This window comes from Loxodonta africana, chromosome 4 (genome assembly GCF_030014295.1).
Source record: "Loxodonta africana isolate mLoxAfr1 chromosome 4, mLoxAfr1.hap2, whole genome shotgun sequence".
In the NCBI taxonomy this organism is placed as follows: Eukaryota; Metazoa; Chordata; class Mammalia; order Proboscidea; family Elephantidae; genus Loxodonta; species Loxodonta africana.
In genome coordinates this window covers 143,777,970-143,803,521 of record NC_087345.1, presented here as the reverse complement: position 1 = coordinate 143,803,521, position 25,552 = coordinate 143,777,970, and the positions used below count along the sequence as shown (strand labels likewise).

Below are 25,552 nucleotides of genomic sequence, written 5' to 3'. Positions count from 1 at the left end.
GCTGCTGAAGGCGCAAGGTGGGCAAACCCCACCTTCATCACTAACCACGTGGCAAGCAAGGGTCAGCATGAATCTAATTCCCACCAGAAAATGAGTCCAAGGTTCAACTTCCCACATCTCCAAGATTCTCGTTGCCAGGCACTTCTGTGGCTCTTCTTCTTTCACCCTAACCACCCAGAGTTATTTCTAAGAGTTAGGTCAAGACATTCCTGGCCACCTGGGGCTGGGTCACTGGGGACCAGCCATAGGTTCAGGAGTCTAGAAAACTCCCTGCACTTCAGACTAGCCACCCATCTCTTTCTCTAGACCCCTGGGGGCTAGGTCACAAGCTAGAAGAACTCTATGCTTCTTCATAGACTGCCAATCTTTTCCTATCACTTAGGGCTCTATACAACTGATTCTGTACTGCTACCCTCGCTGGCTCATTGCCTCTTGTAACAAACAACAACAACAACAAAAACCCAAATGCATTGCTGTGGAGTTGATTCCAACAGAGTAGAACTGCCCCATAGATTTTCTGAGGAGCAGCCGGTAGATTTGAACTGCTTACCTTTTGGTTAGCAGCTGAGCTTTTAACCACTGCACCACTAGGGCTCCAGGTCTGTTAATTCCCTATAAAACCAGAAACCAAACTTGTTGCCCCCAAATCGATTCTGACTCATAGCGACCCTACAGGACAGAGTAGAATTACCTCACAGGGTTTCCAAGAACAGCTGGTGGATTCAAACTGCTGACCTTTTGGCTTCACAGAGACTATTACCTATACTTATACTTACCCATTTATTATAACCAGAAAAGAGAAAGCAAAGAGACACATCAGGCAAGATCTAGGGAGTTCCCAGCACAGGGACTCCATTGTCCCCAGGGATGCACCACTTTCTCCCACCCCTGTATATTCTTATCAATCCAGAAGGCCCCAAAGAGAGCTCCAAGGTCCAGAGTTCCCCAGTCATTGGGACCTCAATGAATATGCAAGATGAACCTCATGCATGATTACCATCAGTTCAATCAGAATATGCATGACTGTAACACGCCCTCTCCCTCCCTTAAGTTAGTTTGCCAGGTGTGGGCCAGTGTGGCCCCTACTTGCCTGGCTATTTTAGGAAGACAAAGCACCTTAATTGCTTGGGCTGTTTGCAGAAACTGGATACAAAAGGCCAAACTTAATTCTTTGTCCCACAGCTTCTTTCATGAGATTTCAGTTAAGAAGTCAGTTGGGTGGGGCTGCATTCATCTGAAGCCTTGACTTGGGGCTGAAGGATCCACACTTCCAACATGGTTTACTCACATGTCTGGCAAGTTGTGCTGACTGTTGGCAGGAAGCCTTAGTTTCTCTTCCTTATGTCCTTGCAACATGGCAGCGGGCTCTTCCAGAGTAGGCGATCCAAGGCAGAAATAGCAATATCTTTTATGTCTAGCTTTGGTTGTTACACATTGTTACTTCCACTATATTCTTCTGGTCATGAAGATGAACCCTGATACATTGTGGGATGTGGGAGGGGACTGCCAAGCTGTGCGAATACTAAGAGGTGAGGCTGGGGACCATCTTGAAGGCTGACTACTCTAGGGCCCTCTCAAGTCTAAAAGTCTATGAGTCTTTCACTAGCTTATTCCCAGTGCCATTACTAATACAGAGCTGAAATAACTTGTTTTTTATAGTTCATTTAGCAAACAAGCTTTGAGAATATTCTTTGTGCCAGGCGAAGTGGTAGGTTTTAGAAATACAAAGTCCAATATGCACGTATAGATAGACCAGAGAAGATGACATACAAACTGGAAGGTGTTAAGTGTCACGGAGGCAGTGGTAGACACATGGGTGGGGTGTGTGGGAACCCAGAGTCAGGGAAGGCTGCCTAAAAAGGTGATGCTTAGCTGAGTCTTGGAGGATGAGATGGAGGTCATCAGAAAGAGGGAGGAGTGAAAGGGGAGCAATAGCTTTCCAGGCAGGGGCAACAGTAGCTCATCAGGGGAACTCAAGATGCTGGGCATTGCCAGAGTAAAGATGTCATTTTTCTAAGGTGCTCTGACTCTAGAACCTTCCAAAACCAATGGAAATTTTCCTGTCCTGTGAAAAAGTTCTACTAAGCAGGTGGATACTAACACCTGCACTTGTTTGTCTGTCACTGCAATAAAACAAGGAAACTCATTAGAAAGTTCTTCAGAGACTCAGCCCTCCAGGACCCGGATGTAACTTTAGAACAGCAGAGAACCACGCAAGTATTTTCAGTTTCTGGAAAGGACTGTTTCATGCTCCATCTCTGTAGGCAAACATAATTGAATGGTTTTAGGAACCCCTCCCCAGCTGCTCTCAGAGTGTGCGTGAGAGTGTATTTACAGGTCTATGTGTCATGTTCCTTAGTTTTGGAAAAGCACTCTACAGACTGGGTTCAGCATGCATAGGTCTGAAAGAGACATGTGTGGCTCACAGGCCTGCCCATACCAGGGGAGTTTAAAGGCTGTTTCGAGTTTTCAGCTGAATCTGCCACCCAGTAAAATACACATTTACCTTTGATGCTATGCAAAAATAATATGCTATCTATTTATTTATACATTAAGTTTGCAAGCCTGTTCAAAGTTTGTCCTGTGGTCTGCTTTATTGTAGTCTGTCTTAGATTATGTATTCCTTCGGGGAAGAAACTTTGTGCTTAACTCCCTTCCTCTGTCCCATGCATAGAAAAGCACTTAACATGTGCATCTGAAACCTGATAGAAAACAGAGAAAGAAAAAATGAAGGCTACGTCCCACCCTACATCTTGTTCTCCTTCATCTGAAGAGTCAGTCCCTAGGATGCCTCCTGCCCACTCTTTCTTTCCTTCTTCTCTCTCTCCCACAGTCTCTCACCACTTGTTCATATCTCTTTCCCTCTCCCTCCCCCATCATCACAGAATCCACATGTTTCTCTGGACAATTGGGTGGGGAGCCGAGGGCTGAGCTCACACCTAGAAATCACCGAAGATAGAAACTCGTTGGGGCCCCGAGGGCTGGAGCGTGTTGGGGGCTGGAAAGGAGTCTGCCAGGGTAGAGGATGGCCAAGTTTTATGTTTGATGTTTGGCAACGGTAAGTGATGTCAGATAACAGACAGTTTTCCAGCCCTGAAGCAGTTTCCAGTAGAGGGAGGCCCGATGCCAACTTCTCAAGTCACGTTCAACTGACAGTTGTAGTTTTAACTGCAGAGGACAGATCCTAAAAGGAGAGAATACATTCAGCCAAAGAGGTGCATCCTGGTCCTTCACGATCTCATTGCTCAAGCCTTCTGGCGGGGGAGGCCTGGAGCAACAGCTCTGGGGCCAGCTTCGAGGTAGATGGAGGAGAGGCTCCTGCTTCTGACTCCAGTAGAAGTGGCCTGCTTTCTCCTCCCACCAGAGGCAGGGAAGAGAACAGGGAGATGCAAAGGCAATGGAAATCTGTCCCCCGGATGCCTGGCACCAGGTTAGCTGAAAACAGTCTAGTTATAGTCATAGACCTAAGTCACAGACCATGTCAGAAACCCAAGCATTAAAAGAAGCTCAGAGCAGGTTTATACTCCCTTCCTCCCAACCTCACCTAGACTGGGGCCTTGCTGTTGAGACCGTGATTTAGGAAATTGCTGCCCCCCCCCGCCACCCCCACCCCACCTTTAGATCCTGACTCTTCAGGGGTTAGAGGTACAGGCTGCTCTCTGCACAGGTCAGGCTAGGCCTGGGGTTAAATCCTGAGGAGGTCCTCATCCTCTGGATGCAAAATATTTCTAAATAGTTGTCCCTGAGAGTGAGGGGCTATGACTCAGACACTCAGAGGGACAGCCTAGATGACTTTGCTAAGCATTTAAATTTGGTTTTTATAGAATATGTATAATATTATTCCAGTTTTGGCCTTCATGGATATGACTTGAAGGAAGTATATACTTAATGGTGCATCTTTCTCTGGGTAATTATTTTTTTATACATTCTTGGATTTTCTAAAACTTCCACAATGAAGATGTATTATTTTTAGCTTCAGAAAAAAATCGCTTTTAAAGCTCCAACTTTTTACTGAATTGATGTTTCTTATCACGGTCTCTTTTTTGCTTGGAAAGATCATTCTGGTTGCTATCTGGAAGAAGGATTGAAAAGCGGTGAGGGGGAGGTTGGGGGCGGCGGGGTGGGGGGTCAGATAAGCAGCCTGTTGCTGTTCTTCAGACAAGAGCTTATAGCAGGTATTATTGCAGGTAATACAAAGATTCTAAGGTTGGAACAAAGAAAATGATAGGAAGAAGAAGAATTCTGAATATATTGGGGAGGTAGGGATGACACGCCTTATAGACAGAACGGCCACGGGGTGTGAGTAAATTAGAGGAAACAAGGATGGATGGATGGTGGTATTATTTGCTGAGATGGTGGAAGACTGAGAGAGGAGAGGGTGTGGAATGGAAAGAGCAATAGTTTTCCTGGGTTATGTGAAGTGGGAGATATATTAGATTTCATGTGGGCATGTCAGATATGTTGCTGGATTATGAGCTTGGAGCTCAGGGGAGTGATCAGGACCAGAGATAAAATTTGGGAGCTGTCATGTATCTGTGATATTAAGGCCATAGGGATGGATAAGATTTCCATGGAACATAAAAGAAGGGGTCTGGGGACTGAGCCCTGTGGTCTTCCGACATTTAGAGGTCTGGAAGATGAAGAGGGTCCAGCAAAGATGAGATGAGGGAAGTAGGAGGAGGACCAGAAGAAGGCGCTGGCACATAAGTTTGGAGGAAAATGTGTTTCAAGAAGCAAGGAGGCATATCTGCTTGGAGATTGAAACTGAGGAAGAGAATTAACTTCGGAAGGTGTAGGGCACTGGGGATGGGAGGCATCACAGATTTAGTCAACATTTCTTAGAGGAAGCTGGGGAGTTATAGTGCAGAATGTGAGTTGGAATGACTGGGCAGTAGTGCAATCCCATGGCTGAAGATGTTTGAGGTCAGGGAGATGGACAAGGTCTTCCACAGGAGGGGCAGAGGTTTATGAGGCTAATCCCTGAGTGGTGGTAGCCTGGGGGAGAATCCTGGGATGATGAGTATTCGTGGTTGAAGAGCTGGGAGCAACTGGTCTTGCCCCTGGGGCAGGGCTGATTTAGCAGAGTGTTTGCAGGACTACGAGAGTGCAAAGGGTGCTTGTATTTGAAATTGGGTAGAGTGGGGAGAGGCAAGACAGAGACCCCTAGGAGTGGCTTGTGTTCAGGAGGGAAACCTGGAGGTGGCTCCATACATCAGAGTTGAGGGAGGGCAGGAGCTGGAGTAGAAATGTTTGTGCATGGCAGGGTGGGGTGGGGGGTGGGATCAGGCAGCACAATCATTCGATCTGAATCTCAAACTAGAGGCAGAGTTTTATTAGTGGCTAGCTGTGTAAAGGGATTTAGAGGGCCACCTTATCACATAGGTTAAGTCTAACTGAAAGCACATGACTCCTAAGCACTAGCTAAATCTGAGGGCAAAGGGTCTCTCTGAAGCTTCCAGAGGAGCCCACTGTTAGAGGAGGAAGACAGGGCGGGAGAGAGAATTTCTGGGTAAGCCTTAACTTTCTAGTTTAGGAGGGCCAATTCCCTAATTTGAGGGCTGGGACTTGACTGTTCAGTAACCTTAAGGGTCTCTCTGCAGATCAGAGAGCTCGGAGGTATACTTTCAGAAGCCGGTGTGAAAAGCCCAGGCTAAACCTCCTGTTATCTAAGTCAGGGAAACCGCCACCTCCCTTTCCCTCCTCCCCGCCCCCCCCCCCCCGCAAAAGACGAGTTTCTGTGTGAGATGGTAGATAACAAAAGCAGCTGTATTTGATCAACATTCTGCCTTTATTTTGAAATGGGAGGGGGTTAAGAGGTTGAAGAGATGGAAGCTTACTGGATACCTGGAATTCTGTAAGTTCTTTTCCTTTTTAAGGAAAAATTTCAAATGTATACAAAGAGAGTAGTATAATAATTTCCATGTATCTAATCCAGCTCCAGCAATTCCCAATTATGGCCAACCTTGTTTCATTTTTATCCCCTATCATTCCTCTACCTCCATAATTTTGAAGCAAATTCCAGACATCATACAATTTTATCCATAAATGTTCCAGTATGTCTCTAAAAGGACTCTAATTATATCATTATACTTAAAAATATAATAACTACTTGGCTTCAGTTACCCAGTCAATAAAAACCAAAACCAAGCCCATTGCCATCGAGTCGATTATGACTCACAGTAACCCTATAGACAGAGTAGAACTGCCCCATAGGGTTTCCAAGGCTGTAAATTGATTAGAAGCCCGGCGCTTAACCACTGTGCCACTGTGCCACCAGGGCTCCTCTACCCAGTCAATAACCAAAAAAAAAAAAAAAAACCAAACCTGTTGCTGTCGAGTCAATTCCAACTCATAGCAACCTTACAGGGCAGAGAACTGCCCCATACAGTTCCCAAGGAGCGCCTAGTGGATTCCAGCTGCGGACCTTTTGGTTAAGCAGCCTTAGTTCTTAACCACTACGGCACAGGGGTTTCCAACCCAGTCAGTACTGGGTATTTATTGTCTTATTTAAAAAGTTTGACTCAGAATCCAAATAAGGTCCATGCATTGCAATTATCTGATGTATCTTTTAAATTATAGGTTCCCCCTTCATCTCTCTCTCTCTAGTTTTCTTGCAATTTGTATTTCGTTGAAGAAATTATGTTGCGTGTCTTATCATTTCCTGCAGATCAGATTCAGGTTTAATTTCTTGGCAAGACTTAGTAGGTGGTGGTGTGTACTTTCATCAGGAGGCACTTGGGGTCTTGTTGTCTTTGCTCTGTGTCTTTGTTAAATGATTGACATCTACATTCATAATTCATTGGGGGATACAAAATGGTGATATTCTGTCTTTTCTTATTTATTAGCTAGCTACTGCTCTAAACCGAATCTTCCCTTCATTAGCTATTGGTTACCCTGAGGTATAGTTTGTAGAGGAAAGGATAGAATTCTTTCCCTTTACTACATTCAAAGTAATAAGTTGGCTCCTGGTATACACCAAAAAGCTTTTTAAAGAATCATTATAAAGCTACGGATTTAAACATACTTGATATGTTTCAATCCACTGTAGTAATTATCTTAATTGATGCTACAATTGTCTTAAGTACTTTTAACTCCATACATCATTCATTGAGAAACCTGTTAATCTACAGTTACTTAACTGTTATTTCATGCTTAAAGCCTATTCTTTAATTTCATGCTTAAGGAAAGCAATATTCAAGTCCACTGTCATAACTGTCGTAAGTAGCCCATCTTCTGGGAATACAGAGAGGAGGGCTATTTCTGGAGAGAAAGGGCATAGAAAGGGGAATTATTTTGAAGCTAGTAATGTGTGCTACCAAAATTACAGTACTTTATAAAAAGCATACTTGATATTTTTATACTATCCTGAAGAAAATTATATTGGGAACAATTAAATGTGTCACAGGTGTGACTTAGAAGGCTGACTGGAAGAGTGGAACATAATTTTCAAACTATAAAACAAATGTGATACTAGTGCTTTGAGAATCCACAGGGAAAAAAGTGAATCCTTCTTCTCCAGCAAATTAGTAATCCCTAAACAAAGATTCACAAGACTTGAATAAGGAAGACGGAAGAAGAATTGATGCCTTTGAATTATGGTGTTGGCAAAGAATATTGAATATTCTTGGACTGCCAGAGGAACAAACAAATCTGTCTTGGAAGAAGTACAGCCAGAAAGCTCCTTGGAAGCGAGGATGGTGAGACTTGGTCTCATGTACTTTGGGCATGTTATCAGGAAGGACCAGTCCCTGGAGGACATCATGCTTGGTAACTAGAGGGTCACCAAAAAAAGGGAAGACCCTCAATGAGCGGACTGACACAGTAGCTGCAACAATGCATAACAATGCAAAAAAGTGTAACAGCGATTGTGAGGATGGCACAGGATCTGGCAGTGTTTTGTTCTATCGTACATAGGGTCGCTATGAGTTGGAAGCATTCCGTGGCACTTAACAACAACGAACAGTCCTGGTTAGGACAGACTTGAGCAAATCTTGACTTGGAGCCCAGATAGTTTTGGAGAATATCCTTGAATTTGTGTGAATGTGTATGTATATGCACACATTTTTCTGGAGAGAAGGATCCATGGCTTTCATTAGAGTTCCAAAAGTGCTCATGCTGCCAGTAAGATTTAAGTACCACTAGACTTCAATAGGAGACCTGGTGGCACAGTGGTTAAGAGCTCAGCTGCCAAACAAAAGGTTGGCAGTTTGAATCCACCAAGCTGCTCCTTGGAAACCCTATGGGGCAGTTCTACTCGTTCTATGGGGTTACTATGAGTCAGAATCAACTCGATGGCAACAGGGTTGGTTTGGTTTGTTTTTTAGGTCTTTCTGCATCTCACTCATCGGGATTTATAGATGGAAGCCTAACTAGACATTTTCTGATGTTTGTAAAATTAATTAGAAACACTATAAAAAAATAACAAAACCTGTTGCCATCAAGTCGATTCCAACTCATAGCGACCTTATAGGACAGAGCAGAACTGCCCCATTGGGTTTCCAAAGAGCGGCTGGTGAATTTGAACTGTTAACCTTTTGGTTAACAGCTGAACTCTTAACCACGGCATCACCAAGTTTGGTGCGTGTATATGTGTATGCACATCTGTCTATAATAGAAACACTATGAAAACCCAAAACCCATTGCCGTCATGTCAATTCCAGCTCACAGCGACCCTACAGGACAGAGCAGAACTGCCCCATAAGGTTACCAAGGAGGAGCTGGTGAAACTGAAGTGCCGCCATTTTAGTTAGCAGCCGACCTGTTAATCACTGCACCGCCAGGGCTCACTCTCTCTCTACCGCTGTTGCTAATTAACATATATACATGTACCGTTTATATATATGTAAATTGCATATCTTTTGAAAAAGTATTGTGCTGATTGGCATACTGAGAACAGCATTAAAAATAAAATAGATGAAGGTAGCCAAACATCTCTGGGGTCATTTGAGGAACTGCTAGTCCTAAGAGATGCTAAAGAGTGATTTGGTGGCAGTGTCATCCCACTAACTGCTTTAGTTAATTCAGACGACTTAGTTTCCCTTGCCACCTTTTGTGCACACATCCTGAGATTGAGCACTAAATTTAAAAAGACCTTTTCAGGTAAGGTCTGTCCTTTGTTCAAGAAGTATAAGCATCTCCTTGAAAGAAGTTGCACAAGAAAATCAGACTTACTTCAAGAAATTCAGACCCTGAAGAGTTTAAGGCAAACTAGGAAATAGTAAATAATGTTATTCATAATTACATGTCATTTACATAAAGGTGATTGGCTAGATTAGTGATTACTGGCAGTTTTAGTGGGTTAAATGGTGATCCAAGTAACTCACTGCATTTGAATTACCAGGAGGGAGAGTTTTACAAATGGCCAGTCCTCCTCTGCACTCCAAGATACTGCATTCGGTGAGATGGGTGTGTGTGTGGGTGGGCGGAGGGAGGAGTTATTACTGTTATTTTCTTAAAGCACCCCTGATGATTCTCATGCCAAACAGGTTTGAAAACTATTGGGCTAGATCATTAAATGCTCTCAAATATAGATGCTATTTCTGAAGAATGCGCCATTTCATACATTTACTGTTTCTGGGTCTTATTTTCTCCCTTGAGGGAGCCAAAGGAAGACACAGCGTTTTAATAAACACCATTCCATCAACAACATTTGAACTATCACTTGCTCTTATAACTTCAGAAGCTGATCAAGGTAATTCTAGAAAGTATGATAGTCTATGTAACACCTTTACAAATGATTGGAAATCTTGCTTTCTGACTTTGTGGATCACAACCATTGGTATAATCTATAATTTGGAATTTGGAAGTTCCAAAATTAGAAACCTGAGATTCCAAAATTGAAATGTGAGATTAAATGAATCAATCACAATGCATTGCTGTTATCATTACTATCATATCCAGAAAGTGGCCAGATGTATAGTTGTCTTCAACACAATTGCTATGTGATTACCGCATTCCTAAAATGTTTAATAAGATTCACAAGACTTGTTGATTCTTACTCACTGATTTTCAAAGGTTTAAATATTTATGATTTTCGTAAACTTTAGTGAAGCTTGCCATTACCTCCTTTGCAATACCAACACCCTCCTGCAAATGGTCCCAAAATAACAGGGCAAGAAATCTTTAGGATGATTGTGTGTTCTTTTTTTTAATTGTACAATTCATTTATACAAAGAAATCATTTGATCTATTTACAATCTTTTCCAATTTTCATTTCCACTGGCCAAATATATTTTACATAATAGTCAACATTTTACTTGAACTGATCACCGTTATGAACCTGTTATGGCATAGGGTATTTCACTGCTATTTTAATAGAAAGTATATCACCCATGAAACATTTTGGAGCAAAAAATTCACCAGCCTTTTTTCCATCTTATGAATACATCCACCAAAATTGATCTAATTTTGTAAAGTTTTCAAAAAACATTTGTTTCTTTTCAAACTCATTATCTGCAGGTATTACAAACCAAGGCAAATAAAGTTCACTTCCCCTCAAGCCTTCTACAACTTACTACACACCCTCAAGTTTAGCTTTTACTATCTTTCACATTCTGGCACAACCAGACATTCTACTTTAAGACACAACTACTCTCTTTTTCCCTCTTAAAAAAACTTATTACCAGTCATTTTGCCTTCCCTCTTGCTTTTCCGGCCATGCTAAAACTTTCAACTTGGTTCTTACGGTGGTTTTTGTTCAGTAGTCTAGAACATACTAAGACATTCAATGTGTGTTCACCACCCCAAAATGCTACTTTTTAACAACTGCAATTTTCTTAATTGGCTCAAAAACAGTATGGCTTGGTTTCACTTGGTAAAGTTAATATGATTTAAAAATATATATATGTATATACACACACACACACACACATTTTAAATCAAGGAAGAATACTTTTAAAGACGTGCCAATTTGAAAAGGCATCAAAGTAAAAAAATAAAAGCAAATACTAAAAGCTACTTTACAAAAAAAAAATTAAATAATTGGCAGGTTAAATGAATGAAAAATGAGGAATGTGCAGTGAAAAACTAATATAAAGCATTCCAGTTGATAAAATGGAAAACCTATAAAGTTTTATGGTTTGTTTTCCAAGGAAGATATGTTTCAGTGTAAATTTTGAAATAATACAAATATATATTCCATTTAGATTTTATGTACCAGTGTTCCAACTTAAATTCTGCATGCAAAGAAACACTGGTAAAATTCCAGTATTTCCAAAATTCTAATTTTGGGCAGATGTTGTAAATATCACAATTGGTTGGTATCGGAAAGTCATGATGAATCCAGAATTAGGAGAAAATCCATTTCATATATATTTCATTTGATTAAAGATACCAGGCTTGCATGAACTAAATAAACCAAGAAAATTATACCTTAAAAAAAAAAAAAAAGCTGCAATTTAACAGTAATTTGTATACCTTTAGCTGCCATTAAAAAACAAACAAAAAACAATCAAAAACATAGAAAATATTAAAACTGGTATAAACCCTACAACGTTCCCATGCTTGCCTTACAAGGAAAAAAAAAAACAACTGTACACATTTATAAATAAACAGTCTCTCCATCAGTTAATACACAGTTTTCTTTATACCAAAGTCTCTTTCCGTTTGCCACTTAACTGGGCTTTGTCCCTTGCTTTTCGGAATCCAGACTGTGTTCGGTGTACTTTTACACTCTTGGTGTCTTCTGCTGTTTGCACACTAGAACCATATTCTGAAGCATTTTCATCTACTTCTACTTGAACAACACTAGAAACTGTTGAAACCCTTCTCTGGGCTTTGACATTTGACGCAGACAGGTTGTTCTCTTCACACTCTTCACTGAGCTCTGGCAAATCCTTAAGCTCTGTTGGACTGGTGGCCTGCTGGAAAGGGGCGATAGCGGTTCGAATACAATTGAACCACTGCTGCTTATGGAACACATCATTGGCTTGAAGTGTGTGAGACTGGCCTGGAGAGGGGTCTTGGAAGCGAACTCTAAAGATATTTTTAGCTGGAAACATAAAAAAAATTGAGAAAAAAAGTTTATTCTAGATGAAGTGTTATACAATCTCAGTATGGTTCTTGGTATTTATAGAACATGAATGTCTACTAGGTAAAAAAAAATAGACACATTAAATTGAGCCTACACATGACTTATCAGATGCAGCTGCTGGTGTGAGAGGAGTGAAGTACCTGACAGCTCAATGAGTATAACAAGCACAAGGGCAATGAAGCCCATTCTGTGATTAATTACTTGTGTAGCAATAGAGTTCTTTTTTTTCCATGTCAAATACTATTTTTCTCTACTTTTTTTTTAAGGCACAGAATTCTTAAAGGTTAAAATTAAATTCATTTTGGGTCTAAGCTTAAGTTTATTTAAACTACTTCAAGCTTTTATCTTTACCTTTATCTGAATTGCTAAAAGCTCCTCGAAAGGATCCTCCCATTCTCACATCTCCATCCTGCAGGTCTTCTAGAACCAGCTCCTGGACCGGGATTGGTTGCCGGTAAACCTGGTAAGAGTGACGCTCATTTCGTGTAACAGGTCGAGTCAAAACCAAGATGTCTTGAAACAGGAAAATATAAAGTTTCTGGAAAAATGAGAAACAAAATTTTTTAATATAGAGCTTTGTGATTTCAAGTGATTGAGATATACTGTTAAAATAACTTGACATTATTAATTTCAAAAAATTTATTTACTAATATCTCTTATAAATAACCTCATAAAGATGGTGATTGCAAGGCTATGCATGTTCTCCTTGGAGAGTTTTTCTAATCTCAGACTCTATAAACTTTTTTTCTTTAAACTGATGTGTAACACTAAACACCAGTTAAGTAAACAAACACTACACACCACAAAGACTTGACTATCAGTAGTAACATGACTTGAAACACCAGTATTGTATGCTAGTTTTCTAACAAAGTAGGGATTAAAAAATGCAAACTGGTAAAAACGTTAATGGGTCTATTTTGTCCCACACATATTTAAGCCTTTATAGAACAATTAGACCTCATGATGGAAATCAGAGATGTCACATTTCAACTTTTCCCAAATAAGCTCAAGCCATATAAATCAGGCTTTTGAAAAGCTCATAATGAACAAAAATACCATTCCATAATTCTAGCAGGTACTCTTGTAATTATTTCAGAATCTGTTTGCTTTCACTCAATCTGCTTTAGAAGTTTGTTTAGCAGTGCTAAAAACTACTTCCATTGCTAGGAAGGTAAATTCTTCAAAAATAAAATGTTGAAGGGTGTTCTTTTTTATTTGGCATTATGCAACCAATAGTTTATTTAGAAAAGGATCCCTAGTCAAACAAGTTGACTTATACTTCAAAGCTAAAAAATAAAGTATTACTGACTCTTCACTGAGACATATAAGTCATTTATTCTATAACTATAGAAACTGAATGTTTGCTTCATCAAATCTGGTAACAAAGAAATTGTAAACTTTTTTACTATGTGATTAATTTATTTTACAAACCTGCTTCAGAATTTATGTGGAAGAACTTAAACAGCATGGGAGAAAAAAATAATAGCTTACTTCACAATAGTATTCGATATACTTACATGTCCATTTTTATTCTTTAGTTCCCCATGGCAAAGCAACACTTTACTGGCTTCAATTCTAGGATCCCTCTGCTTTTCATCCAGATACTCCAGTTTGTCAATGTAATACTGGCATTCTGACTCACCTTTCTTCAAGTTGATATCAGAGAGAACTCCTTGTATTATCAATACCTAAAAAATGTTAAAAAATCGATGGAGCAACTTCAGTATGTTAACATTTACTTCTTGCCAACAGGGGCAAAAACTTCACATTAAAATTACAAAATTTTAAAGCTTGAAGGAACTCTAGAAATCAGTTGTCTGTCCCTTTTCAGATGAAAAAACAACCCCAACAAAATTGCACGATTTGCCCAAGGTAACACAGGTAGCCAGTGGAAAGAGACCAGATTAAGACCCAATCTCTTGATTAAAATAAAAATATAAAATGTGTTAATTATAACACAAGTACATTGATTAGTGCACACTGCACTAATGTAGTGGGTACTTAGAACAACCACCAAAAACCTTTACCATGCTGATTCAATGTACATAAGGTTTCAGAACAACATTTTATACCTTTCTAAGATAATCTAATACATAAATTTGAAAAAACATGAGAATCATTCATTGGACTCCTTACCGCTTCCTCTAGAAGCTGAACGTCAGGGTGGTCTTTTGGAGTGTGTCTAAGAACTTCTTTTATCAGTAAAGGGTATTTGACTAGGCGGCTTCGAGGAATATCTAAGAAGCTCCAAAGATCTAGTTTTCTACTGAAAGGAGATTCAAGACACCGCTGGAGGAAGTCTTGGACTCTTGGATCTTGTTTCTTTTGATCAAGAAGAGCTTTGGCTGCAAGCTGGTTACTACAGTAGACTTTGTAAGCATTCAGGCCTGGCAACTGAAGAGTAATAAAAAGAAACACATTAGGATAAGTTCCTGTTATGATTTGGTCCATTAATAAGCCTGTGAACCTGAAGCACAAAACTCACAGCGAGTCTTGCAAGTTTTAAAGGAAGCTCTGAAAAATCTTCATGCATGTGATAATGTTAAGTAGGAGAATATTCTGGGCCAGCAAAAGAACATCCTTTTCCAATTTACTGATTTGGCTAAACCCAGCTAAAAACTTATGACTTCTACTTCCCCCACGCAGTTCAGTTAGATGCTAATCTTCTGAATTCCCAGGACACCCGAGTGTTCCTTTATCCCATTCATCATTAACCTTGAGACTGTTTGTTTATTTACCTGACCTTCTCTCACTAAATTATAAATACTAAGAGCAGAGTCTGTCTTTCAACACTGAATCCCTAACTCTTAGAACAGAGCGTAGCAAATGTCAACTGAAAGAATGAAATAGATAGTTAATGCCATATAATGTGGGAATTTTGCTGGGGGAGAAATATATTTATAAAATGAAACTGTACCACTCACAAACTAAGTTTTTTTTTTTTAAAGAGACTATAACTCTTTTTTTTTTTTTTTATAACTGTTAGAGCTGTGTTTAGTTTTAATGCCTTGTGTGTTTATAGAATCCAGTTAACGGATCAAATTGCTCTGATACTCATCACAAATTCCAAGTATGACGTATTTTGCAAAAAACTACCTGGAGTAAACAATTCTCTACGTACCCAGTTCACAAGAATGTGACCAATCTGTTCCACTGTTCCATCAGGCTTGGTTGCCTCTCCTATTCTTGCCAATAAGTCTGAAGTGTAAAAAAGCAGAAATACCAAATAATGGGTTTATTTAAAAAGTAGTTCAGCATTAAATTAGAAGTTTAGATTTAAAATTACTTATGTTACCACTACTAGATACTAATGAAAATTAAATAGCATATCTAACCTTCATGCAGAGGTATATAAGCATCCAAATCACCAAATATATGCGTGAGTTCCTCTTCTGACATAATAGATAACTTTAACATGGGGTCATGGTAGGCCTATTAGGGAGGGAAAAATGTGTCATACAAGAAGATCAAGCAAATAAAACATGATGACAGATCCATACTTTGATGCAAACATGACTAACTATGTAAGAGCTAGCATGGAATCTGTTCGTCACCATAAAAGAATTAAAGTATATGTTAATCCCCAAACAGACTCTTACTAACACTCATACAGAAGAAATCTAAACTTCATCTGAAAAAAAAAAGATTCACCAGTATTTTCTAAACACACACACACACACACACACACACCTTCAGCATTTGTGAAATGTAAAAAAAAAAAAAAAAAAACCCACAGCATATGATAAGCCACCCAGAGGTGCCGCAGAGACGGCCCTGGCGGTCTGCTTCTTGAAAGCCCTATGGAACAGTGCTACTCTGCACACACGGTGTCGCCATGAGTCCCAGTCGACTCAGCGGCAACTAACAACACAGCATATGATAAGCCAAATTTATTCACTGACCTTTCTTGCAAGCTTGAGATCCTCAATTAAATCCTGTTCACCTCGGGACATTTCATATATTGCCTAAAAAAAAAAAAAAAAAAAACCTAGCAAACATTGTAAGTCATTCCTTCCTTTGAGAAAGGAAAATTATATACAACTGGTATTTACATTATTTAACTGATGTTTTGAACACTGCATTTTTTAAGTGACTAAGTCTGAAAACTATAATTCCGTATGGATCTCAAATAAGAGGTTGCCAGATGGTTTAGGATTTTACCACAATTAGATTGTTTATCCTGTGACCACCAATCACAACGTGTTGCTCAGCATGTGTTATGCTCAAATATAAAAATGCAAGCTAATTATACCACAGGTTTTCGTTTGCTGCTCTTCTAGCAAAACATGTGTTTATAAAGCAGGAAGTTTTTTTTAGTGTAAACCAATAAACACGGTCTTGACATTGAATGCCAGCATACCTCCTGACGTTTGATTTCTTTGGTAGTTAAAGACTCCTTCATACTGACGTCTAACATTTCTGACCACAGAACACTATTTCTTCTTTTGGCAGGTGTTGGGACTGTTGATCTGCTATATGACTTATGAGCAGAAGCCGGGGATCTGTTGTCACCACGAAGAGCAAATGACTTTAAAAAAAAAAGAGGAAAACAAATGAGAAAATAAGATTCGGAGGATACAGTAATTTTTCATTTTTTTAGAGCAAAGAGAGTCAAATTAAAAACAAAGTTCTGAGACTTTATCTATGCATTAAAAAAAAATTATCCAAGTTCCAATCTATCGTTCTAAAATACTTATCAGCCAAAATTACCTTTGGGGAATAAAAATTATCCAAGCCTATCCTCTGATATAAAGTGCAAGTTATACAAACATTGTTCTGATAATAATATACCTTACCAGCATATTCCATAAAGAAAACTTATGTTTAAAAATAATAGTGCAAATCTGTTTACATAGCTCAATGAAAAATACAATGTGTAGGCTTCTATAAAAAAACCCCTTCATCACATTACTCCCCAACCTTTTTTTTTTTTTTTTACCTGTATTGTTTGACCAAAGCGCCTGACTGCTCCATTTCTTACAGGAGAGATTAAATTTGCCAAGGATGTGACCCGAGCTAGAGGTCGGACTCTTTTATTGCTTGGCTCCTGTAAAGACAAAAATAGGTTATACTAAATGTGTGTTTAGGCTCGATGACTTCAAACAAGTTTGGACAAAGTTAAGCCCTGTGACAAACAATATCTGCACATTATAAAATACAGAAACACGGAACTCTGAAAATGAATGTTGTTCTTCATTGTTAAAATAGTAAGAACACTACTGAGTAGCAATGATTTATTATAAAATAAATGGTAGAACATCAGTCAAATGTTTGACTATCACTGTGAGAGTATAACAAATATTATCATTAGCCGGGAGAAAGGCTAAAATTAAAACAAAGAAATTTGATTCTGAAATCCTATAAAACGTTTTAGTTTAATATAGAAAATTAACTTAAAACACTTTTATTATTAAAAATTTCAAACACACAAAAGTAAAGCGTAGCATAATGAATCCCACATACTTATCATTCAGCGTCAACAGTTTTTGGCATAACAATTTGTTTCATCTCTGCCTCTACTGGAATATTTTAGAGCAAACCCCAGACACTGTATCATGTCATTCTCAAATACTTCAGTTTGAGAATGGCTTAAAATAAAGATGTCTCACATTCGAATGGGCCGATTTGCAGGCAGTGAGACCCCTGTCATGGGAGGTGTTCAAGCAAAGGCAGAATACAGTGGTTAAGAGAACACTCAGTTTCTGGAATCAGACTGCCTGGACTCAAATCTTGGTTGTAGCACTTGCTAGGCAGTACCCTGGGCCTCAGTTTTCTCATCTGTAAAATGGAGGGTTAATAATCAAACTTCCCTTGTGAAGTTGTTGTGAAGATTAAATGAGATATGTTTAAAGGGCTCAGAACAGTGCTTGGCACACAGTTAGCTATTACTACATTCTTTCTTAGGGATATTTCTAGTACTTAAACACTGGAATTCATAATTTGATCCTCTCTCATGTATTTATTAACTTTAAAAGAAAAAGATACACAAATTCTGAAGAAAGTTATTATTCTACATGTATTGCTTTAAAAATAATAGTATAGCAAATATCACTTATTCAAGGACCTCAAAACTTACAAATGCCAGATCATAAAACAGATTTGTCCTTTATAATGTCTACAGAGTATTATCTGTTTGTATTTGGTGCCTTTGATAATCATGGCATAAAAAAACCCATTGCAGTCTAGTCGATTTTGACTCGTAGCAACCCTTTAGGACAGAGCAGAACTGCCCCATTCGGCTTCCAAGGTGTGCCTGGTAAATTCCAACTACTGACCTTTTGGTTAACAGCTATAGCTCTTAATCACTATGCCACCAGGGTTTCCAATGGTGGCATACATGATGAAATAATTCTGATGAGAATTCAGAAGGGTATATATTTTGAAATTATATAAAAATCACCATTTAAAAATAATAGAAGAAAATTTTTTTCTAAAAATTCTTTGATATGGTCAAAGTCATAAAAAGTTGACTTTTTAAAGGAAATAAAAGATAATCAAATGTTTAATACTAGACATTAAATGATTGATGAGAAAACTGAGTGCAAATGATTTCCCTGGAATAATTTAAGAATAAACTGGCAGAAAGAGTTAAAAGTCTTTGGAAAGAAAGAAATTTAAAAAATGATTCAAATAGCCAAAGTAGCAAAGCTTAGATTTATTAAAGCTCTTAAATATATACGTATATATTAGAAAGGATTATGAATCACTAAAGTAAGGAGACTTGCTAGATAATCAAAATGAACTCAGAACTCCGAATACCTTAACAGGCAGCATTTTAGACATCCCTCCCCGACAAAAAAGACAATTAACACCGAAGTAAAACCTTGAATATAAAGCCACTAATGGCGGCGCTCCTTGGAAACTCTATCGGGCAGTTCTATTCTGTCCTATAGGGTTGCTATGAGTTGGAATCAACTCGACGGCAATGGGTTTTCAACGTGGAAAAGGAAACCCTGGTGGCCTAGTGGTTAAGTGCTATGGCTGCTAACCAAAAGGTCAGCCACCAGGTGCTCCTTGGAAACCCTATGGGGCAGTTCTACTCTGTCCTATAGGGTCCCCATGAGTCGGAATGGAGTTGACGGCAACAGGTTTGGTTTTCGAGTTTTTAATGTGCAAATATTAAATGAATTGAAAAAGAAACCTTCAAAATATGTAGTAATCTGACACACATGGTGACCAAGGACATGTGTGAATGCCTTTACAATATACATCTGTACAAGACTGAAGTGACGCATGCATGTGCAGGAGGGCTAACATAAGGCATTCCTTTCTATTTAGTAAAGACAGTACAAACAGTCTTGTTTGAGTGGAGATATAATTACCTCACAAAGTAAGATATGCCAACATTAACTACAAACAAAGCAGTTGTCAGAAAGTTCTGTTCCTCTTTTTGGAAACAAAGGTTTAAAGCATAACATATTTGACTTCTCAGTAAGTCACAAAATATTTAATTTCAGTTTAAAAGTCTTTGGAGTGATGCCTCTCCCAGTGAATTTGATAGGAAAAATTAGTTCAGCTGGGAGGAAAGGGTTTTTTTTTTTTTTTTAAATCTATTATATAAAATCAAATTAATGATAAAAAATTCTTATCTTTATTGGATCAGTTACTGTATAATTACTGATTTCTTGGTAACTCAAAATTATGTGATACTTAAAATGAAATCTACAGAATTTGGATTGAGATAATAAATATAAATATATCCAAAGCAAGTTTCTGAAACTAATATGGATTTTGTTTATGTTGTTTCTTTAGGGTGGCAGGATATTATGCTAAGCAGTATTTGGTGGTTAAATATTTCCACAGTCCTTTAAAAACCCACCCATATCTCATTTCTCCAGAAAGGATATGTTACTCTTAAAAGTTCATCTAATTCAAAATGTCTTGCTTGGTAAGAAAGTGTGGTATTAAATCAGGAAATACCAGTGGGGGAAGGGGAAGACTTTCCACTTTTCCAACTTGCTTTTGGTGATCCAATAGCAACTTTCCTGCTTTACTAAAATGGCACATGTGGAGATTTTTTGGCAGAAACAATACAAACTGTTAGTGTTAATATTTCAAAAGCATAAACACTTTTAATGAATAACTTGAAAAGTGTGATGGAAATGTAAAGGCATAGTACTGAATATGGATTACAGCACAGTATACTACTAAATTTCAGGATATGTATACTACCTGAAAAAAAAATTATACAGAAAATTTTTGTGGAAAAGTGATACAGATTAGGCAATCACGGGTTGCCTATAAGGTTGGGATAAAAATTCCCAATCTTTTGAAATACAGGGTAGGATTTGGTTCATGTGAACTAAAACCAAAAATAGTTTTTCTTCAGAAATCCAGCTGAACTATTTTAACTATCTTGTTTTAGTTACTAAGAACTTAAATATTTGCATTGTCACAAAACACATTTCTAAGAGACTGTTTTTAGAGAACTGCACACACACACACACACACACACACACACAATGCAGGTACAATAGTTAGAGGTTATAAAAGAGCAGGGGTATATTCGTCCTACCACCACCAAAAGTAAAGATTATATAATGTTTCTATTGTTTTTATTTTGGAGCACTGGAAACAGTGCTATGGATATTCAAACTATACCCTCTCCTTAAAGGACAATCTGAACGTTTTTGAAAATAAAGAATACCAACATACTCAAGAAACTTTCTACTGTAGGTAACCTTTCACCAGGGCTAAAGTTTACTTGGAAGGGAAACATAAACCCAACACCCTTAACAAATTCATGTTGATTATTTAGGTTAACTTTTAATCAGACTATCTAGTTTAGCTAGGCAATCACACACATTATTATAAGAAATCCTGCCTTCAGACCGGGTAACTAATTAATTACACAATCCAATTGTTGTTCAGATTTTATACCTTAAAATATTTTTTGAACATCTATATACGGTAAATTGTTAGGATCAATGTAAAATCTTTTATTGGAATGTACCCTTCATGTCAATGCAACAACACAAAAAAATTCTGCCATGACTTCAGCATCTTGTAAAAAGGTTTTTCTTCTAATAATGATGTCACTTAAGAGGGCTTATTTTAGGAGGTTTTTCTATAGTCAATTAAATCAAGACATTTAAAAAAGACAGTACGTGTCTAAGTTTATTTGTTTTGGATTACAAAATGAATAATTTTCCTTAGTACCTGGCAAGAAGTTTAAAATAAGAAGAATGAAAATAAAGGCTATTTTTAAAAAAATAAAAATGAGTTATGATAGGATTTCTTCCCTTTCTACTTAGTAAGAAGGGTAATAGGAATATTCAAGTAAGTCATTTCTTTAAGGCTATGTTACCAGTTCTAAAAACCTGACAACATTTCTGGTGTTTTTAATCTTTTGAATACAGCTGTGCCAGAAACATGGCCCATGTCTAATACCAAACAAAAAAGACTGCCTCTTGATGGGCCAAAAGACGATTATCAGGTTCAGTATTTACACTGATGACCCCGTACTTGATTTGCTTAATATAGACACATCAAGAAAACCAAAACCTAAGTAAGCAAAAAACAAAACAATAACCAAAGCCAAACCACGCCAAGTAAAAGCGTACCTCCTAAACATGGCAGCTACTTTAGCTACCAAAAAGTATATGTTGTACATATATGACAAACAGTTTTATTCAGGTATGACTAACATACAACAAACTGCACATATTTAAAGTATGATTAGGTAAGTTTTGAGTAGGTATATACCAAACCACCACTACAATCAAGATAGATACATAGATGACTGAATACAGAAACACTGTTTCTAACGTAAGTGATGATATATACCACATAATATACATTGCAGTATATAAATTAATACAATACCGTATAGTATTAACTGTAAAGATTACCTAAAATTGTATAAAAAGCATTTGATTTACTTTGATAAATGTTCATCAAGATTTTTAAGAACTATAATGACTTCAAAGTATTTAAATAATGATCATGTGCTTAAATGTTTTAACGTATCTTTCTTTCTGAAGAAAACAAAAGCAGCACACAATGAACTTAATAGATGTGGAAAGAAAAAGCAAAAACCCACACCAGGTCAGATAGCACTTTAGTTGCAATTTATCCACTAGCATGAACTTACAAGGAAGGGATTCTTATTTTTCTTCTTACCCCATAAAGCAGTTCCTAAGACTAAGCAAATACGATAAAAAAAAAAAATATATATATATATATACTTTAAAAAAAATATATATATATAGAACATCAGAAAAGTGACCAATTTAACCAAACTGAGCAGCTTATATACTTAAAATCTTTTTCCTTTCGCATAGAAGTTTCTGTACACTCAAGCTATACCATGTAATAAACCTATACCACAATTCCTAAGCACACTTCTCAAACTTGGATATAATCAAAGTCATACATATTAACACTCAGTAACCATACTTAAATTGTTAGATCAAAAGTTTAAAATTATACTGTTAATAAATTGTTAAAAATCTTAAAAGTTTCATGGAGTTAGAAAACATTCCTTTTGCCTAATTTTTATTTTAAAGTCTTACCTCTTGTTCTCTGAAGGACTGATTATTAACATCTAGGACTCGAATAGTTCTTTTAATAGGTAGGAGACCTCCAATCTCATCATGCGCCACCATGCTTTACCGAGTATTCCTTAAAATCTTTACAAGTGATCCACATCCGCGTCAGCTCTGCTGACTCGGATCACCACTGAGTCACACAGGCTTTTCTTTTGAGTCCTCACCCACCCTTGGCAGCCATTTGCCCATGTCTCTTCCTTGTGGTGGAACTAACAGCTTCTGAGAGCTGGGGTAAAAGCACACAGACCTCAAGGCTCTGTAGGCGGGGCCAAAACAGCGAACTAGCCTTAGTGGGCGTGCACCTAGGGGGTCACGTGACGCGAGTTAACTGACAGCTGTGGCACACCTAGGCTTCTCCGTTTTCGCTGTGGAAGAGAAAGCTCTTTATCGATAGGTTTGGAATTTGTATAGTAAGAAAATAAGAGGAGAAGGGAAAAGGAAGTTGGGTTAATGTAAGGCAGAAGCTTTTCTTCCTGATTTAGAAAGCATTCCCAATGGAGAACTAATTGCTTGTTTAGGTTATCTCATCTAGTTTTAGTCACAGGCAGGGATACTTTTCCTATAAAAACCCTTTCACCTAGGAAGAAATTTATTATGCACAATTGACAACTTCAAGCAAGAAAGTAGGAATTCAGAGTTAAGTAACTGTATAGGCTAAAGAAAAACCTAATCACCCAGGCAACTTGCTTTTATTTTACATAAGTTGCAAACATATTCACAACTGTAAAATTGCCTGCCCTTAGAAAATGGTTCCCACTTTTTTCGTAAGACCAGCAGGGTAAATAAAGTTTACTCTATTCTTGAAGTAAATCTCCCATAGGGTTATGGGCAAAGCATAACTGGGTTACTTTGGAGGATAAAGTTCAGTATTTCTTAGACTTAATAGTAGGTATTTTTTCTGTATGTTTTTAAAATTTGATATCTGTATACTAGATGTTATAAAAATACATAAAAGGTGATTTCTGTTCTAAAAATATATAACAGAGGTCTTTATTCTGAACTAACCAATCTTGATAAATTCCTAATAGAAATCAAAAGACTTACTTAAACTATCTTGCATTTTACACAGGAAGAAATGAGCCTCACAGAGAAGTTACCTGCCCAAAGTCATATACTAGTGACAGTTTCCACATTTCTAGTCTGAATCCGTTTCTCTATGGAACAACATGATTTCTGTTGCTCTGGTAGGTCTGCTATGAAGCAGATTTTCTTCTTTAACACAAAGTACTGTATTCTATTTTGAAAGGTAAGATTTTTAACTTAACTGTATATTACTATGAATGACCTGATGCCAGTGTTTCAAAAAAAATGATTTTACTTCTATTCTTAGGATTGGAGAAATCTACGAAAAAGACACTGTTCTAGATACTGTGGTTGACATATATATATATAAAAGGTTTTATATCTGATCCTAAGTGCTAATACCATTGTGGATAGGCCACATGAAGATATAACTAATACAAGACAGCTTTTCAGCAAGGGAAAAGCGCAAGGCTCCAAAGTAGATTGAGTGAGTAAACTCAAACTGTGAGGTAATGGGCTGTGCTTAAAAAGGAGTAGGTCTTAGTGAGCAGGTGAGAGAGGTAACGAAAGTCATGCTGAAAGAAGAGACATATGACTAGTGTTTGAGGTGGTCTGAAAGATGATTGGCAGCAATGCAAAAATCATAATCAGGTATCAAGAACTTTACCTAAGGTAGGACATCAGGAAGGAAAAGGATACATGCAAGAGACAATATATGCAAGAAGTCAAAGAAGCTGAAGATTTTAAGATGGGAGGGGCAACTGTTTATGAAAATAATAAGAACAAGTTTTGAAAGAAAATTGTTTCATTTTAGATATACTTGAGTCTGAGGTGATGGAAGAACAGACAAATGAAAATACTCACCTAGATGTTAGAAATGTTGGACGGGGACTTGGAAGACAGGCAGATTTAGGCAGAAGAGAGGTAGAGTTAGGCTGAAGAGTCAGCCACATAGTAGTGAGAGTTGAAGCCTTGGGGATGAAGGAGATGCCTGGGAGAGAAAATCTGGACAAAAAGAGCAAGAGACCTAATTTTGGATGAATGGTCTCATGGACTGAATTGCATCCCCCTAAAATATATCAGCTTGGCTAGGCTATGATCCCCAGTATTGTGTGCTTGTCCTATTTTGTGATCTCATTATCATTCATTTTGTGATGTGTTGAAAATCCTAGTCTCTATGCCTATGGTTATGGTCCATTTGGGAATAAGCTGTCCATCATGTTAATGAGGCAGGATTGTTGTTGTTAGGTGCCGTTGAGTTGCTTCCGATTCATAGCAACCCTATGTACAACAGAACGAAACACTGTGCCATCCTCAAAATCATTGTTATACTTGAGCTCATTGTTGCAGCCACTGTGTCAATTGATCTCGATGAGGATCTTACTCTTTTTTGATGACCCTCTACTTCACCAAGCATGATGTCCTTCTCCAGGGACTGGTCCCTCCTGACAACATGTCCAAAGTATGTGAGATGAAGTCTCGCCATCTTGCTTCTAAGGAACATTCTGGCTGTACTTTCTCCAAGACAGATTTGTTCATTCTTCTGGCAGTCCATTCAGTATTCTTTGCAGTATTCAAAGGCATCAATTCTTCTTCGGTCATCCTTATTCACTGTCCAGCTTTCACATGCATATGAAGTAGCTGAAAAGACCATGGATTTGGGTTAGGCGCATGATAGACCTCAAAATAACACCTTTGCTTTTTGACACTTTAGAGAGGTCTTTTGGAGCAGATTTGCCTAATGGAACATGTCATTTGGTTTCCTGACTGCTGCTCCATGGGCGTTGATTGTGGAACCAAGAAAAATGAAATCCTTGACAAATTCAGTATTTTCCCTGTTTATCAGGATGTTGCTTATTGGTCTAGTTGTGAGGATTTTTGTTTTATGTTTAGGTGCAATTCATACTGAAGGCTGTAGTCTTTGATCTTCATCAGTAAGTGCTTCAAG

General features: G+C 38.0%; 1 protein-coding gene across 1 annotated transcript; it reads right to left on the bottom strand.

The window, feature by feature from the left end:
* Window positions 1-10,128: 10,128 nt before the first annotated feature.
* On the bottom strand, window positions 10,129-22,819 carry NET1 (neuroepithelial cell transforming 1). The gene is made up of 10 exons (XM_003410599.4): window positions 22,546-22,819; window positions 16,971-17,078; window positions 16,392-16,559; window positions 15,934-15,996; window positions 15,367-15,463; window positions 15,153-15,229; window positions 14,168-14,425; window positions 13,549-13,719; window positions 12,383-12,569; window positions 10,129-11,989 (listed from the first exon to the last, which is right to left on the bottom strand). The coding sequence occupies exons 1-10, from the start codon at window positions 22,636-22,638 to the stop codon at window positions 11,583-11,585; spliced, it is 1,629 nt and encodes a 542-aa protein (XP_003410647.1). The 5' UTR covers window positions 22,639-22,819; the 3' UTR covers window positions 10,129-11,582.
* Window positions 22,820-25,552: the final 2,733 nt, after the last annotated feature.

What these genes read in the sequence shown, in the direction of transcription:
- NET1 (XM_003410599.4), bottom strand. Translation starts at nt 22,638, where the DNA reads ATGGTGGCGCATGATGAGATTGGAGGTCTCCTACCTATTAAAAGAACT. An exon ending in AGTCCTTCAGAGAACAAGAG is followed by an intron (nt 17,079 to 22,545) that starts GTAAGACTTTAA and finishes TTGTCTTTACAG; the next exon opens with GAGCCAAGCAATAAAAGAGT. An exon ending in TTTTAGCAATTCAGATAAAG is followed by an intron (nt 11,990 to 12,382) that starts GTAAAGATAAAA and finishes TTATGTTTCCAG; the next exon opens with CTAAAAATATCTTTAGAGTT.